Source organism: Branchiostoma floridae, chromosome 7 (assembly GCF_000003815.2).
Source record: "Branchiostoma floridae strain S238N-H82 chromosome 7, Bfl_VNyyK, whole genome shotgun sequence".
NCBI lineage: Eukaryota > Metazoa > Chordata > Leptocardii > Amphioxiformes > Branchiostomatidae > Branchiostoma > Branchiostoma floridae.
Genome location: NC_049985.1, coordinates 1,383,390 through 1,399,002, shown reverse-complemented (window position 1 = coordinate 1,399,002; position 15,613 = coordinate 1,383,390). Strand labels below are relative to the sequence as shown.

General features: G+C 43.6%; 1 protein-coding gene across 8 annotated transcripts in view; it reads left to right on the top strand.

The window, feature by feature from the left end:
• The window catches only part of LOC118418956 (neuroligin-1-like), a 39,212-nt gene that overhangs the window by 13,782 nt on the left and 9,817 nt on the right, over positions 1-15,613 (top strand). The window contains exons 16-19 of one of the 8 annotated variants that reach the window (XM_035825107.1): positions 2,655-2,831; positions 3,182-3,362; positions 3,840-4,062; positions 4,435-4,737. The exons of 2 other annotated variants lie outside the window; for them this stretch is intronic. In XM_035825107.1, the coding sequence (XP_035681000.1) occupies positions 2,655-2,831; positions 3,182-3,362; positions 3,840-4,062; positions 4,435-4,708 (855 nt within the window). In that variant the 3' untranslated portion in view covers positions 4,709-4,737. Of the gene's footprint in view, positions 1-2,654; positions 2,832-3,181; positions 3,363-3,839; positions 4,063-4,434; positions 4,738-10,756; positions 10,931-12,148; positions 12,330-15,613 lie in introns of those variants that run through there. 5 more of the 8 variants (XM_035825109.1, XM_035825108.1, XM_035825104.1 and 2 more) reach the window with 5 other exon arrangements.

Here is a 15,613-nt window from a genome sequence, read left to right as displayed (position 1 = left end):
TCCAGATGTCCACAAGTCGAATACACGCTGGATCAGCCGATCTACAACGAACTTTTTGCGTATCGCAGTAACGCCAGCAGCGAGGACTGCCTGTTCTTGAACGTGTACACTCCAAACGTGTCCGCCACTGCCAACCTGCCTGTGAGATATCGTCGCCTTTGTTTTATTGATTTAAGTTTGTTGAGTTCTCTACAAATTAAGATTAGATTATCACTTACCAAATGCGAGTCCTCTCTCTACATATAACTTGAGAATACCTTAGCCAGATCATTAATGTGATCGAAAGAAGTATGTTAACATCATTCGACGAAACTTTGTGACCTGGGAACTTAATATTATGTACACTAGAGATACGTTTTGAAGAAAGCATTATTCGTAACGGATGTCACCAAGTAAAACTTTCAAGCTAATATATATCATCTTTTTCAGGTGATGGTGTGGATCCATGGCGGGGGGTGGTACAACGGCGCTGCCGACACCTACCCGGCTGAGATCCCCACGTCACTCCATAACGTCGTCATGGTAACCATCAACTACCGGCTGGGTAACCTGGGCTTCCTACCGACCCTGGACGACGACGCACCGGGCAACTTTGGTCTCTTGGATGCGGTTAGATTATTTCTAGATCCTCCTGTTAGCGATGAGTGTAGTCTGTCTGGACTTCTGTCCTTCCTGATTTGCACAATGTATTGTACAACATCGTCAATCTTGAATTTGACCAATTGTTGTCTCAGTCACCTGTCGTTCATCACATTGACATATAAACCATACCTGTACCGTCACAGATAAAGGCCATGGAGTGGGTACGAGACAACATCCGGAACTTCGGAGGAGATCCCGACAGAGTCACCATATTTGGGGAGTCAGCTGGTGGCTATACTGTTTCTCTGCTCGTCATGTCTCCCATGGCAACGGGACTGTTCCACCGGGCCATCTCTCAGAGCGGCGTGGCGGGAGTTCCAGTCGTACAGAAAGGCGACATCACACAAACACAAAACCTCGCCCTTAGCTTGAACTGCAGCACGGACTCCTACGATGACATGATGAGCTGTCTCCGAGGGTATGTTCATCATAATATTCCATTTTTTAATTCATGGAAAGTATTGAAGAAAGACTGATTTCAACAATGTCCGGGCCACTACTATAGCTTGCTTGACGTGGAAGTAAAATTTGAAATGATTCTACATTATAAACATAAACTCCGATCCTAAATTTGGTAATAATATACGAAAATTGTTTTTGATCATAAAATTCTACAGTATATGACAAATCAAACTACGCCATAAGTCTCATATAACATGGATGCTAGCGTTACCAAAATGAAAACAGATCTGCAGTGGACATCACTTGAAGACAGAAGGAAAAGGTCTAGAGTTTGCATGATGTACAAAATGACCAATAAACTATAAATTCGTATTTTCCCAAAACTATCATAGAGTGGAACTTGTTATCACCAAGCACAGTAGGGGCATCTTCTCTGCATAGTTTTAAAGAACGCTTGCAGATAGATGTGCAAAAGTTAGGTGTGACAGGTCGTTCAGTGTAATATAACTAGCTGCTGCCGCACCGCGTGCCTGCGAAGCTGGTGTGTTACGCCGACGGGCGGTTATACCGGCTATATAGATACAGATACAGATGATCTTGATGGCAATATTGTTTGTCCCTGACAGGTTACCGACTGAGGTCTTCCCGTCACTGATGGTTCCGTTCGCGGTCATCGATGGCAGGTTCCTCTTACAGGCTCCTTGGGTAAGAATGATGCTTTATTGCGTCTGCCAAACCTACAATGTGTCTAGTTTGATTCATGTTGAATAGAATGACACATGGTGTTATAGAATGGTACAGGGTGCTATAGAATGGTACAGGGTGCTATAGAATGGTACAGGGTGCTATAGAATGGTACAGGGTGCTATAGAATGGTACAGGGTGCTAAACGCATCAGCCAGTGAACCCATGGTGATGTAATTCGATTCATGCTTTTGACTGTGTAAGGTTCGCAGTCAAGTTCACAACACACCCGATCTAGACTTCTCTCGTCACATGGCCAACTTCCCCATCACTCACTCCATGAGTGCCCCTGGCCTCTCTCGCTCTTTCCATCCAGACTCTAGATCATCCTGCCGACAACGCCATTGTAAGGTTCACAGTCAAGTTCACAAGACACACGGTCTAGATATGAGTGCATTTTATTCCTCTTCTCTCGTCACATGGCCAACTTCTCCCTGACTCGCCTCACTCGATCCCCCATCCAGACTGACCTACTTTTCTTCTCTCTCTGACCCCCTCTGGTCCTACCATTCCACATACTAGTTGGGGGGGGGGGGTGTAGCACTCAACACACAACAGACTGCATTGCCTCATTGGCGTTATTGACAGTGGGTGGAAGCTGGTATCCATCCCCTGCTCGGTTTCATTAAGGCTAATGGGTCCTGGTGTACATAGCTTCTGTTTTTAATTCCCTTGACGAAGTCATCTTGCTCAGTGTCTAATGATCTCTAATATCTTAATATTGTTCAATTAGACAGTGTGTCCCAAGTATTACAAGTATGAATGTGGTTATACGTACACTGATAATGAATCTCTTTTGTGTTGGGACAATGTTCAGTTTTTTTCAAGAACGGTTTTCATACCAATCTACATTGTTGTTATCACAGGACCTGATGAACCACAAGTTCATCAACAGAGTGGACTACCTTCTGGGCACCAACAACGACGAGGTTGGGTACGAACTGGCGGCAGAATTTCCGTTTATAGACGCAGACGGGATGACCCGGGCAGAGTTTGAAAGCAACCTTCCGTTCCTTCTGCAACAGGTAGTCGACCAGTACCTGGTAAGAGACCCTTTTGCTGGTTGAATCTATATAAAAAACATTTAAACTTTCAGAGATCATTTTTGCTTATTTACGATACATTTTGTGCGCGTTAGGAGCTTTCAGGCCAATAGTGTGAATATGCAAGTTTATGCATTATTGCACTGTGAAAGTTCTACCATATATCATATGATATTATCCAGGAATATGTGAAAGCTGTCTGAAGACTTGAATTGTGAATAGATTGTAGACTGATTTTAGATTAACTTGTGAGAATGTTGTTAGTTCTTGATCATTCTTGATTATATAGACATCATTGACCAAGATCTAGACTTACTTATCATCTATTCTTATCTATTCTTATTGCACAGGTCGGTAGTGTTGACATGATCCTCCAGCCTGCGATAGACCAGTACCTGGACCCCGACATGGCGGACGATCCGATCTACCTGCGCGACCAGTTCAAGCAACTCCTGATGGACGCCTTTTTCACTTCACAAACAGTCATGATGGCGAAGACCGAGGCAGGCATGCTGGCAGTAGCGTGGGAGGGTAGGGGAGGCTCATGTTCTTTGCTGTCAGGTGGTAAAGTAAAAGAAATGTGACACTATCCATTCTTCTATTTGTATTTGTATCTATAGCTGATATAACCACCCTTCAGCGTAACACACCAGCTTCACAGGCATGCTGCTTGCCAGCAGCTGGTTATACTACACTGAACGACCTGCACATCTAGCAGCAAACGATCTTTTAAAGCTATGTACTCAGAATGCCTCTACTGTACATGTACTGACACGCGTCTAAGTCTTCGTATATTACGCGGTTTCCCGGATAAGTGAAACAGATGAACAGACCTACAAACAAACAAACAAACAAACAAACAATGTAATATCCACATATGGTGACATACAGCCTTTTGGGTGTTCAAATGTACATTACATGTACCATGAATAATATTTCTTGGCGTAGTAGACAAAGTTATACATGTCTTAAGTCTTAGTATTACATTGACATTGTTTCCCTGCGCAGCCTCTAGTCGAGTGTACCAGTACGAGCTGCAGCACAGAGCGTCGGTCTTCTCCTTCCGTCCACCGTATGTAGGAGTTGACCACGGTGACGACCTGTTCTTCCTATTTGGCCTCCCGCTTCTGCGTGACGACAAGGGTTCAAATTGGAAGTACAGCTTCACCCAGGAGGAGAGGGACTTGAGTCTGGACATGATGGCGTACTGGGTCAACTTCGCCACTAACGGGTAAGTGGACACAACTTTGCCTCCGTGTCTAGATGTCTGTGTTCTTGTGTGTTTGTATGTATTCAAAAATACTATAAGTAGTGTGGAAGAAAGTGAGTAGGAGGTTAGTACATGGATCACCACAAAAGTGAGTGTTGGAATGCCTCAGTCCTGACAGGTCACGGGGTCAATGGAAGAGGCTACTAATTCACGGGGCCCGGGGAGGTTTTGTTTTTGTCTGCCTGTAACTTATAGATTTTCCATTTGCTTGTTTTAAGGAAGACAGTGGTCAATGGACGCATTTGATTATCATTTGCATAATGGATGAACTTTAATTCTATAAGACGGACGATATTTCACGGATGCCTGAGATATTTCTTTTTTTTTCTAAAGGGACCCCAATGACTCGACAGGAGCGGCGCGCATGCGTGACATGGTGAACTGGCCACGTTTCATGACGTCATCTCAGTCCTACCTGAAGCTGGACGTGACGTCATCAGCTGACGTCAAGCTGCGGGAGTCCAACATGAAGTTTTGGAACGAGGAGGTGCCGAGGCTGATGGGAAAGCATGTCCACTCTAACCGTGCCAGCCATGGGACTCGCGAGACTTCGTGTAGCCTTTCTGTTCTGGCGTTTACGTTTCTTGTTTTCTATCTGTTGGCCTGATGTTCTGGTCACAGTCCCCGTATGACAGGTTAACGGCAGCAATATTGTTGTCCTCTTAAAAGCTATTCGGTGAGATGAATAAAGAAAATCTTTGTACTCAATCGTTGTTTGACCTCTCAATATATAGTGCACATTGTGAATAGGGGCAGCACCCTTTTCCCAGATCCTAACTGTCAAGACTGTTTCTTCTGGTTAACATCCATTGGCATAATACCGGTCGGTTTACTGCAATTTCTCAAGCAATGCTAATTTGGCAAATGATCAACGCATCATTTTCTCCAGTTACATGTTGCTGTTACAGCTTACATTTGCCACTTCTTCTGTGTAAATTATTTTGTCTCTCTGGTCCTGCTAAAAACATAATATCGTAATTGGAACACACAGCGGAATTGCACGGAGAACGGGCGCGTGGTTGGAAGGGGGTGCACTATACCGGCCGAACGAAACACGGCACAATTAACTGCCGCTATGTACCTTTATACATCCTCTGTTGTTCCTTTCTTTCCTGTTAGTAGTTGCACAAAATAAAAATCTGCATGAGCATACAAAAAGTCATGAGAAAATGGGCGTATACTGACAAGAATTTTCATTTAATTTTGGTCCGTCACAACCGCTATGACGTAAAACTTTGCTGCTGGCCGTAGCATTAAAAATGGCGGGAAAATGGCGGCGTACGTTCAATTTGACCCATTCAGCCGTAGATCCGGGCGATAATGCAACGGTTCCTCACACTTTTACACGAGTTGTAGGTCACCAAAAGAAATTCAAGATTGCTGTTGAATCATGCTCGTCTTGTGCCGTGAGCACATGTGATTATTATCTACAAATCTGGCGATGAACGTGACAGTGTGTTTGTCCCACGACGAGCTCGCCTGCCCCGAAAATGACCTGAAAACTTTTGGCCTTGTTGTCTTCGAATGCATTGTTATCGATGCTTTGTAAATGATGTATTGGACACCTAGATGTCTGAAGTGTGCATACCTCAGAAATAACTATTGTTGCATGTGTAGATCTCTTTAAGTTCCACTATTTTTAATCGACCGGTATAAGGCTTATGACCGGTATTATGCCAATGCATGTTAATAATTACATCATGAACTCTGACTTTTTCGTAGGGTCCGTTATGTCATGTATGTAGTAAGGACGAGTAGACCACACCAGATCTCGGTCTCCACATTCCACACCTCGTGGCCACACGGCTCACTTATCAGGAAACCCCAGACATTCGCTAATAAATATATAAACCCCAGACGCAACTGATACTCTCCCAAGTGCTTCTTCTGACCCTTTCTTGGAGAGGGGGGGAGCAACGATTTACGCTGAATTTAGAAGAACCCCCAACATATTACGCTAAATCAAGGAAGGCAATTACGCTAAATTTGATCGCCTTGCTACGAATTACGTAGACTAGATGATTTTCCCTACAAGTTACGGGAAATAAAAATAGGCTGCGTACACCTTACGGAAAAGAGCATGCAGACTAGTCTACTCTTGTGTGGGGTTTGGTAGTTGTCCCACTTTAACATAGCATAATCTCACTAAAGACGTGTCCTTGTACATGTAACCTAACACTGCATTCTATGGTAGGTAAGTGGGCACTCAGAACACGATTCTACATTCAGTTCAAACATCTGCTTGGAGATTGAACACGAACTGTGTACATGACGTAACGTAAAGGAACGTGGAGGTCAGGTGGGACAAAGGTCGTGTGGCTTATTCGATGCCAACGACCATTCTAGTCGAGATGGCTAGCTCTCGGGGTCTCCGCGTGCTTGTCGTCTGTATAGCAATGATCCTGGTTCTTACAGGCGGATCAGGTGGGGTGGCTTTACTTTAATCTCCAAGCAGATCCTACGGTAGCATGAGATAGCATCAAAAGCTGTCAGAGGAATGACGTCGGCCCAGTAGCGTGTTTCGCTACCAGTGGCTGGTGACTCCCTTTGGCCAGCTGTACTCTTCAGCCAGCATTGATACTATCTTATGCCACCAGTGGCTGATGACTCCTTTTAGACAGCTAGCCAGCTTTGATACTACTATATGCCATCAGTGGCTGAATAAGTGATGACTCCTTTTGCCAACAGTGCACTCCTTTGCCAGCTTTGATACTAACTTATACCGCTGGTAAATCTGCCTGGAAAGAAGGTTTACTTCTGCAACAGACACATTTGCCTGTCTCTACAAGCAAGACAGACAGAGTCAGCTGGAAAAGCTTGGAAGTCTTGGAAAACGAAGCTTCATAGACTTTCCTTTTAATTTTCAGAATCGTCCATTTTTTCAGTGAAGAAAAGGGAGGAATTTGAATCATCACACCTAATGTTAAGAGGGAAACATAATTTGTTGACGAATGATCGGTGATACCAGATATCCTTTTGACGAAAAGTTGTGATGATATTGACCGATTTGAATTCCAGACGCCGCTGTTGTCTCCACTACTCATGGCGACGTGAGAGGTTCAGAGTTCCTGACCTCCTCTGTTGTCGGAAATGCCGTCTTTGACCGCGTCTTCACATTCAAGGGGATTCCTTACGCCGCTCCGCCTGTGGGGGACCTCAGGTGGGTGCTAAGCTGACGTAGGAAAGAACAAAAGGGTAAAATACTTAGGATTGTAATTCCACAGTCTCAATGAAAAATACAAAGGAAACAAACAAAATGAATAATTGACAGTTTTCATGATGAAGTTGAAGTGCACACGTTTTGACATCGCGTTACCAATATGGTTAAGTGATTGAGCCAGTATCTGGGATACAGAATATAGTAAGTAGTGGCCTAACAGACGTTGAAGGGCAAAGCACAATAAGGGAAATGTTCTATATAGATGACTAAATACAGGGTGTCATAATATCATCTGCCGACATTCCAGGTCATACCAACTCAACCACACAGTATTCCAATATGCAAAGTGTCCAAAGCGTTCAATATAAACAACTTCTATACAGCGGAACAGGACAACGACGCCACCAATTAAAAAAAAACTCCATTTTGATTCCAATTAAGCCATGCTAGGAATTGACTACTTCATATAAGGGTAGAAAGAGAAATGGGCCAGATCTTTTGAAATCGAAATTTATACCCACACTGTCCCATTCATGAAATATATGTCAAGTGCATTTTTACAGTTTCTTAAAGTCTCACAGAAGCTGTGCCCGGAAAAATAATGACCATTGATCTGAACATCCCTTCTGTTCTCCGCTAGGTGGCGCCCTCCCCAGGATCCCGCCAGCTGGACAGGTGTCCGTGACGTCACAGAGTTCGGCTCCAGATGTCCACAGGTCGAATACCTGCTGTCACGATCGATCTTCAACGAGGTCTTTCTGTTTCGCAGTAACTCCAGCAGCGAGGACTGCCTGTTCCTGAATGTGTACTCTCCAAACGTGTCCGCTACTGCCAACCTGCCTGTGAGATATCCTAGACTTTGTTATGTTGATTAAAGTTTGTTGCTGTGCATTGATGCATCTACAAATTTAGACTCTCGAAATGTGCATGTTCGTGAGGCTTGAGAATGTTTTAGCCAGATGATCGAACTGAATGAATTTTTACATATCGATCTATGTTTGCATACTAGAGACAATATATGAACGTGACGGTGTGAAGTTAGCTAATTCGTGTGTGTGTGAGAGAGAGAGAGAGAGAGAGAGAGAGAGAGAGAGATGGAAGGGAGAGAAAGAGTCATAAAATACACATTTTGGCAGGGGAAATTTCATCTTGCAAGGTACTGCTCTTCTACGTAAGCAAGGTCAAGTCATTCTTATCTTGTTAATTTTGCCCCACCATGTGACGCAATGCGACCCCTCCTCACTGCATCCTCCATGGATATGTCCTGCATCTACTATGAAACTGTAAACCATAATGGAAAGGTTGGAGACTGTTTTCCAATCCAACTCAAAAGTTGCACTCACCAGAATCTGGGTCTTCTTCAGCTGTCTAATCCGATCGCTGTGTCACGTGTCTTTCAGCACGTGTGACGTCAGCAATAGCTAAAAAGCTCACGAAAATCCATATCACCCCCCGTCCCGGTTGAGAGAATGTTGGTTTTCCTGATGTAGATGACTTCATTTATTCCTCTTTTAAAATAGGTCTTCTCAAATATGTATATACAAAAACTCCGACGAAATATTTTGACCATTTGACCTATTGCTTTCTTCATAGCGTGTCTTACCAACTGAGACTTTCAAGCTGATATATCCCACCTGCTGTTTCAGGTGATGGTGTGGATCCATGGCGGGGGTTGGTACTCTGGTAGTGCCGACACCTACCCGGCTGAGATCCCCACGTCACTCCATAACGTCGTCATGGTAACCATCAACTATCGGCTGAGTACCCTGGGCTTCCTGCCGACACTGGACGACGACGCAACGGGCAACTTTGGTCTCCTGGACGCGGTTAGATTCTTTCTAGATCTTCCCAATAAAAGTTTGTTTAAATTATATCCCTTCATGATCACTTCGCCACAAGGGAGTGATGTTTTTGCCTGTCTGCTATCAATGAGTGTAGTCTGTCTGTCTGTCTGTGTTTCTGCGATTCCTGATTCACACAAAGAAGTATTGTAAAACACTATCAATCTTGAATTTGACCAGCAGTTGTCTCAGTCACCTGTCATGCATCACATTGACAGATGAATTCTACCCTATCCCGTCGCAGGTAAAAGCCCTGGAGTGGGTACAAGGCAACATCCGGAACTTCGGAGGGGATCCCGACAGAGTCACCATATTTGGAGAGTCCGCTGGAGGCTGGTCCGTCTCCCTACTCGTCATGTCTCCCATGGCAACGGGACTGTTCCATCGGGCCATCTCTCAGAGCGGCGTGGCGGGAGTTCCAGTCGCACAGAAAGGCGACATCACACAAACACAAAACCTCGCCCTTAGCTTGAACTGCAGCACGGACTCCTACGATGACATGGTGAGCTGTCTGAGAAGGTATGTTCAGAGGGGTGTTCTATCTTTAATTAGTTATTAGTCGATTTGTAGAGGGCTGAAGAAAGCACTCCTACCGTTGCTACAGAGCGCCTAGACCATTGAAGGAGCAGAACACAGTGGGTTACTGAGCCAATTTGCATGCTAGCCTTAGAAGTTTAAGTTTAAGATCACAGTACTTTCGTTATAATGTAGAGATACTGTTTCGTTTTATAAAACTCCAACCGTATTCAACAAACCCAGTGCCATAATTCTATCTTACGATCTTACTCAATTCAATTCAATCTTTGCTGAACCAGCATCGCAGACATATTGATTCTGAATTCTGTAGTTACGGCAATTTCTAGATTTCCAGCATTGAACATTTACAAGTACGCTAAAATCTATTATTGCAAATTCACAAGCATTACCAACCACATCACATTCTTAATTCAGTATAATCTACGAGAAGACGTCTGTGCTGTTGTACAATATACGGCAGACAGCAATCGCAGGTGAAAAGGAGAATGGTAAAGTAATGATTAAGTAGTATTCAACAGTCCGGCGAGTTACGGAGTAGGTGGGTTTTGTATATGGCAGTACGGCAAAATGGAATGCCAAGTTTATGTTGATATTGATTGCTCAATAGAATAGACGATCTTTTGCTCTGACAGGTTACCGAGCGAAACCTTCGTGACAACGACGTTTCCGTCAGTGGTCATCGATGGAAGATTCCTCTTGCAAAATCCTTGGGTAAGACTGTTGCTTTATTTATTGTGCCCATCACCCCTATAACGGTGCTGAACTTCGTTGATTGTATGTGGCACAGGCTCTACGCGCGTCCGCTGAACCTATGACAATGGTGATGTTGTTCCTCTTTATATCGTTGTTTGCATTTCCACGTTGTCATTGGTGAAGGTGGGTGCGTGGAAACCGGTGTCGGCCCCCGTCCCGGTTTAAGGAAGGTTGTTGGGCCTTGATCTTTAATACCCTCACGAGAAAACATTTTTGATCGTCCCATATCTCGACGTTGTCCAAATAGATGGTGTGTCTTAGGTTTTTGAAATTCACTCTTTTCTGATGGGACAATGTCGAGTCTTTTATTCGATAAAGTTATGGAGAAAAACTTTCATACTAATCTACGTTGTTGTTTTCACAGGACCTGATGAACCACAAGTTCATCAACAGGGTGGACTACCTTCTGGGCACCAACAATGACGAGTTCGGGTGGATGTCATCAGAGGTCCCGTATGTGGACGCAGATGGGATGACCCGGGCAGAGTTCGAAACTAACCTTCCGGAGTATCTACAGCAGGTGGTCGAACAGTACCTGGTAGGAGACACTTCGGCTGCTTGAATTTATTTGAAAACAAGAGTTCGGCGACCTCATACCTCCATGAAATAGATTTTTTGTAAAAGGCTTACCATTTGTATAATTTAAGCATTGTGATGTTCACCTTCAACTAACACACTAAGTATAAAGTATCCGATTATGTATTATTTAACATTTTTGCCATGTTTGTATTAATTATGCAAAAAGTTCCTCGTGTGCATGTTTGGTATTTGTTTATTTCCCACCTGTTATGAATTATTTGAGATGCATTTATTGAAGTCCAGTTATGTAAAACAATGGAATTATACAATTTCCTCATTCACTTATGCAAATCAAGTCCTCATATTATTTACAGCTTTGCTAAAGCATCCCCAAAATGATGGACATCCTTCATTCCTTTCTTCAGGTATCCTGTTGCTCGGAATGTTTTGACAAAAATACCAATGCAGTTCTAAAATTATATGTTAGTGGGCTCAAAGCTGCTCCACATTTCCCTGACGTCAAAAGCTACCTGACACCAAAATGTCAAGACCATGTCATGTCTTGGGCAAGACATACATTGAAAAAAAATGCTATGGTAGAATATTTTTCTCATTACTTATGCAAATGTAACCCCTATATTGCATAATTTGTATCTAATTTTGTACATCTTTTGTAGATTTCATACCAAAAATCTTGAAAATCAGTTATTTCTTTGTTGGTTTATCCTCTTGGGAAATTTTTGACAGAAATGCCCCTGCAATTCCAGAACTTGCCGCTAAGAGGCCCCAAAACTCATGGCCATGGCCATATATAACGAGCTCATTTCGCCTTTTTGCCAAACTCCTTCGCCTGTGATATATTCCAAATAAAGGGTAGCAGCTAGTGCTGACGAGATCCTCCAGCATGTGATGCACCAGCTGAATCTAAAGATGTAAAATAAATCCTTAGTTGCAAATACCGAAGACCTGTGTGAAACACCACATTTGACCACCTCTGCATAAGGACCACCTAGTCAATGAGACCAGTTTATAATTATGGAGTTCCGTTTGATAATGTCCCATCGTGACATCGTGAGGAGTCCTGTCTACAGTGACATAGTGCCCACTGTGTCTGACTTGCTGAGAAACGGATCATAAGTCGCAGAACTTTTATGGCGTCCCCGTCTCTATCAAGGGATGACATCGTTGACCATGATGTTTACTTTTGTCGAGTATTTATCCTTTGTCGTTATCTCAGGGCGGCAGTGTTGACACGCTCCTCCAGCCTGTGATAGACCAGTACCTGGACCCCGACATGGCGGACGATCCGATCTACCTGCGTGACCAGTTTCTCCAACTCCTGATGGACGCGACGTTCACCGCCCAGACAGTCATGATGGCGAAGGCCGAGGCAGGCATGCCGGCAGTAGCGTGGGAGGGTAGGGGAGTCTCATGTTCCTGTGGTACTGTAGTTATTAGGTGGTAAAGGGAACAAACTGTAACACTATGTCATGCCCAGCTATGTAATGGGAATGCCTCTACTGCAACCGATGGCAACGAGTTACTCACTGACTAGATAGTTTTAGGCGAAAAACAACGGATTTTTAAGACCTCAAGCTTCACGACTTTTTTTTATCTTTTTGGAATTTTGAAATGAAAAAGAGTGGATGCTTCACGCATGCAGAGAAATAAAAAAATATCACAGCTCTTCCCTTTCTTCTGAGTCGGTTGTTTTGTTTAAGGAGCCACGGAAACGGACTAACATTCTTCTTTTAGGTCAATTATGTTGATTGGCAGATGACACGCTTTTAAATCTTCGTACATTAGGTGATTTCCCAAAGAAACGAACACAATGTAATATTTACATATAATTGCATACGGCATTTTGGTGTTTTAGTGTACAATACAAGTACCGTCTATAAAACTATCTATTGTATTTCTTGATGCAGTAGACAATTTTACATTTGTACATATCTTAGATCCTAATGCTGAATTGTTTCTCTACGCAGCCTCCAGTCGAGTGTACCATTACGAGCTGCAGCGCAGAGCTTCTGTTTTCCCCTTCCGTCCGCCGTATGTAAAAGTTGACCACGGTGACGACCTGTTTCTTATGTTCGGCATCCCGCTTCTGCGTGACGACACCGGTAACTCCTGGAAGTACAGCTTCACCCAGGAGGAGAGGGACCTGAGTCTGGACATGATGGCGTACTGGGTTAACTTCGCCACAAACGGGTACAGGACTAATTGCATATACCTTTGCCTCTGTCTCTGGATGTCTGTGTTCTTGTGTGGTTTTAGGTATTTGAACATACTGTCGGTAGTGTGACAGAAAGTGAGTAGGAGGTTGGTACATAGATCAGTACAAAGTATAAGTATGAGAATGCCTCAGTCATGACAGGTCACGGGGTCAATGGAAGAGAGTACTCATTCACGGGGAGGTCTTGTTTTTGGTCTGCCCGTCAGTAATATATTATACATTTTGTTATACTTATAACAGTCAATATGAAAGGAAGTGGGCATATCTAATGTTGATAAAAAATCTTATTTTGCTTAATGGATAAACTGTAATCTAATTAGACGGACGGTATTTCACGGATGCCTGAGATATTTCTTATTTCTTCTAAAGGGACCCCAATGACTCGACAGGAGCGGCACGCATGCGTGACATGGTGACCTGGCCACGTTACACCCCTTCATCTCAATCGTACCTCAAGCTGGACGTGACGTCATCTGCTGACGTCAGACTCCGGGAGTCCAACATGAAGTTTTGGAACGAGGAGGTGCCGAGGCTGATGGGAATGCACGTCCACTCTCACCGCGCCAGGGCAGACTCCAGTGGGGGAACTCGCGAGACTTCGTGTAGCCTTTCTGTTCTGGTGTTCACGTTTCTTGTTTCCTATCTGTTCGCCTAAGGTTCTGGTCACAATCGTCGTAAGGCAGGTGAATACAGCAAATTTGCGGTATTCTTGGGGCAACAGTGGATCTGACTGGCAGCATTAGAAAATGTTTTGTTGCTCATGACTTCAATCGTAATGTTAATGCCATTGATTTTATGTGTGCAATACGGAGAGTACATTTCTAAACTTGCATATCCTCTTGTTAATAACGGAAGTTAAAATTGATGAAAAAACTGAGTAGAAATATTATTTTAAGGATTCAATAAAAGTACATATGATTAGTTCATTCTATTTCATTTCTGTTCAGAATGGACAAGTGTTTCTTTTACTGTAAGGAAGGTAAAGTTGAAACATTTTGGTCCTTTATCAAATAGGTTTAGTTACGCTACTTTCCAACATTAACAAAATCTAAGCTCGTTCACGCACCTAATGGCGCATAGGGGGTGCCCATCTCCGTGTCAGTAGCTCTGGGCCTCACAATGCAATCACTACAGCAGGGGTTAGTCCACTGGTAGTGGTGTGTGTTCAACTTCCATACTCTTTCACGAATTCTTTCGTATGACTCGGCCGGGGATCGAACTCACGACCTACAGAACGCAAGGCGAACACTCTACCTACTAGGTCATTGCACCTGTTTCCAACATTACCACTACAGATATATTGCACTTATAACTTACCCATCACCCAAACACTTTTTAAAGACCAGTATTTTTCCATCAATACGGCTAACTGTGACGAAGGATATCCATATGATTGTCATTTGACTAACACCTGCCTCAAGAAACTCAATCATATACGCTATCTATATCATATTAATTGTAATGCAAATAAAGCCTATAGCTGAAAACAAGTTCAGACGTTAACTGGGTCAGCATAACATTTAACAAATTGTAAAGTCCTTAACCAGAGCAAGCTTTGGAGTCCCACCAGCTTGGATAAGGTCCGCTAGGTCATCGAAGGTTAAAGGTAACAAGGTTTCAAGGAGCGTGAGGGGAGGGGGACTCCCGTCATACAAACATATCGTTTACGGTAACTAAATGATGCATTGGGCTTTTGTTGACCTGTCTATAGATTGTAGTCTTGTTAGTCAACGCATGAAGCCTTGGTTTTGGGTGATACAGAATCTCCAAGCAGATAATGTGGCACACCCCTTCAACCGTACACAATCTTTTGTGTACATGACGTAATGCAAAGACACACCCGCAGTTGTGAAGTGGGGCAGTACAAAGGGTGTGCTAGTCCAGTCACAAAGAACATTCCTGACGACATGGCCGGCATGTACTGTGCCTCCCGGGGTCTCTGTGTGTTTCTGGTCTGTACAGCGGTGATCTTGTCTCTTACAGGTGGATCAGGTAAGGTTGATTTTACTTCTTCAGCACATAACTTCACCTGTTACTCTCTAGAAGCACGACGCAATCTGTCCCGACGATATTAGACCAGTCATGATTCATTTAAACTTCACGTGGCGTTTATACTGGCGTGAACATTATACGCCAGTAACTACCGTTTTTGGTTGTTAGAACCTTTGTTTGTTTGTTTATTTGTTCACAAAAGCTCAAATCGGCATGCAGGTCGCTTTTCATTGAGGTCATGAGTTCATTGAGGTCTTGAGGATGAATGGTAATACCCCCCTCACATTAGGCGCGATTCGATCGGACGACGAGTCTGCGAGCTCTAAATTACAAGGAGGCATGACCCTGATGCCGACGAAATGGCCAAATTACCCCTTCACGACAGGGTGATGACTTCACCTCAATTTAAGCTATTAAAAACAGGAACCGAGCTCATGGCACTTAAGTCGAGTGATATGAACATTCTTTATCACG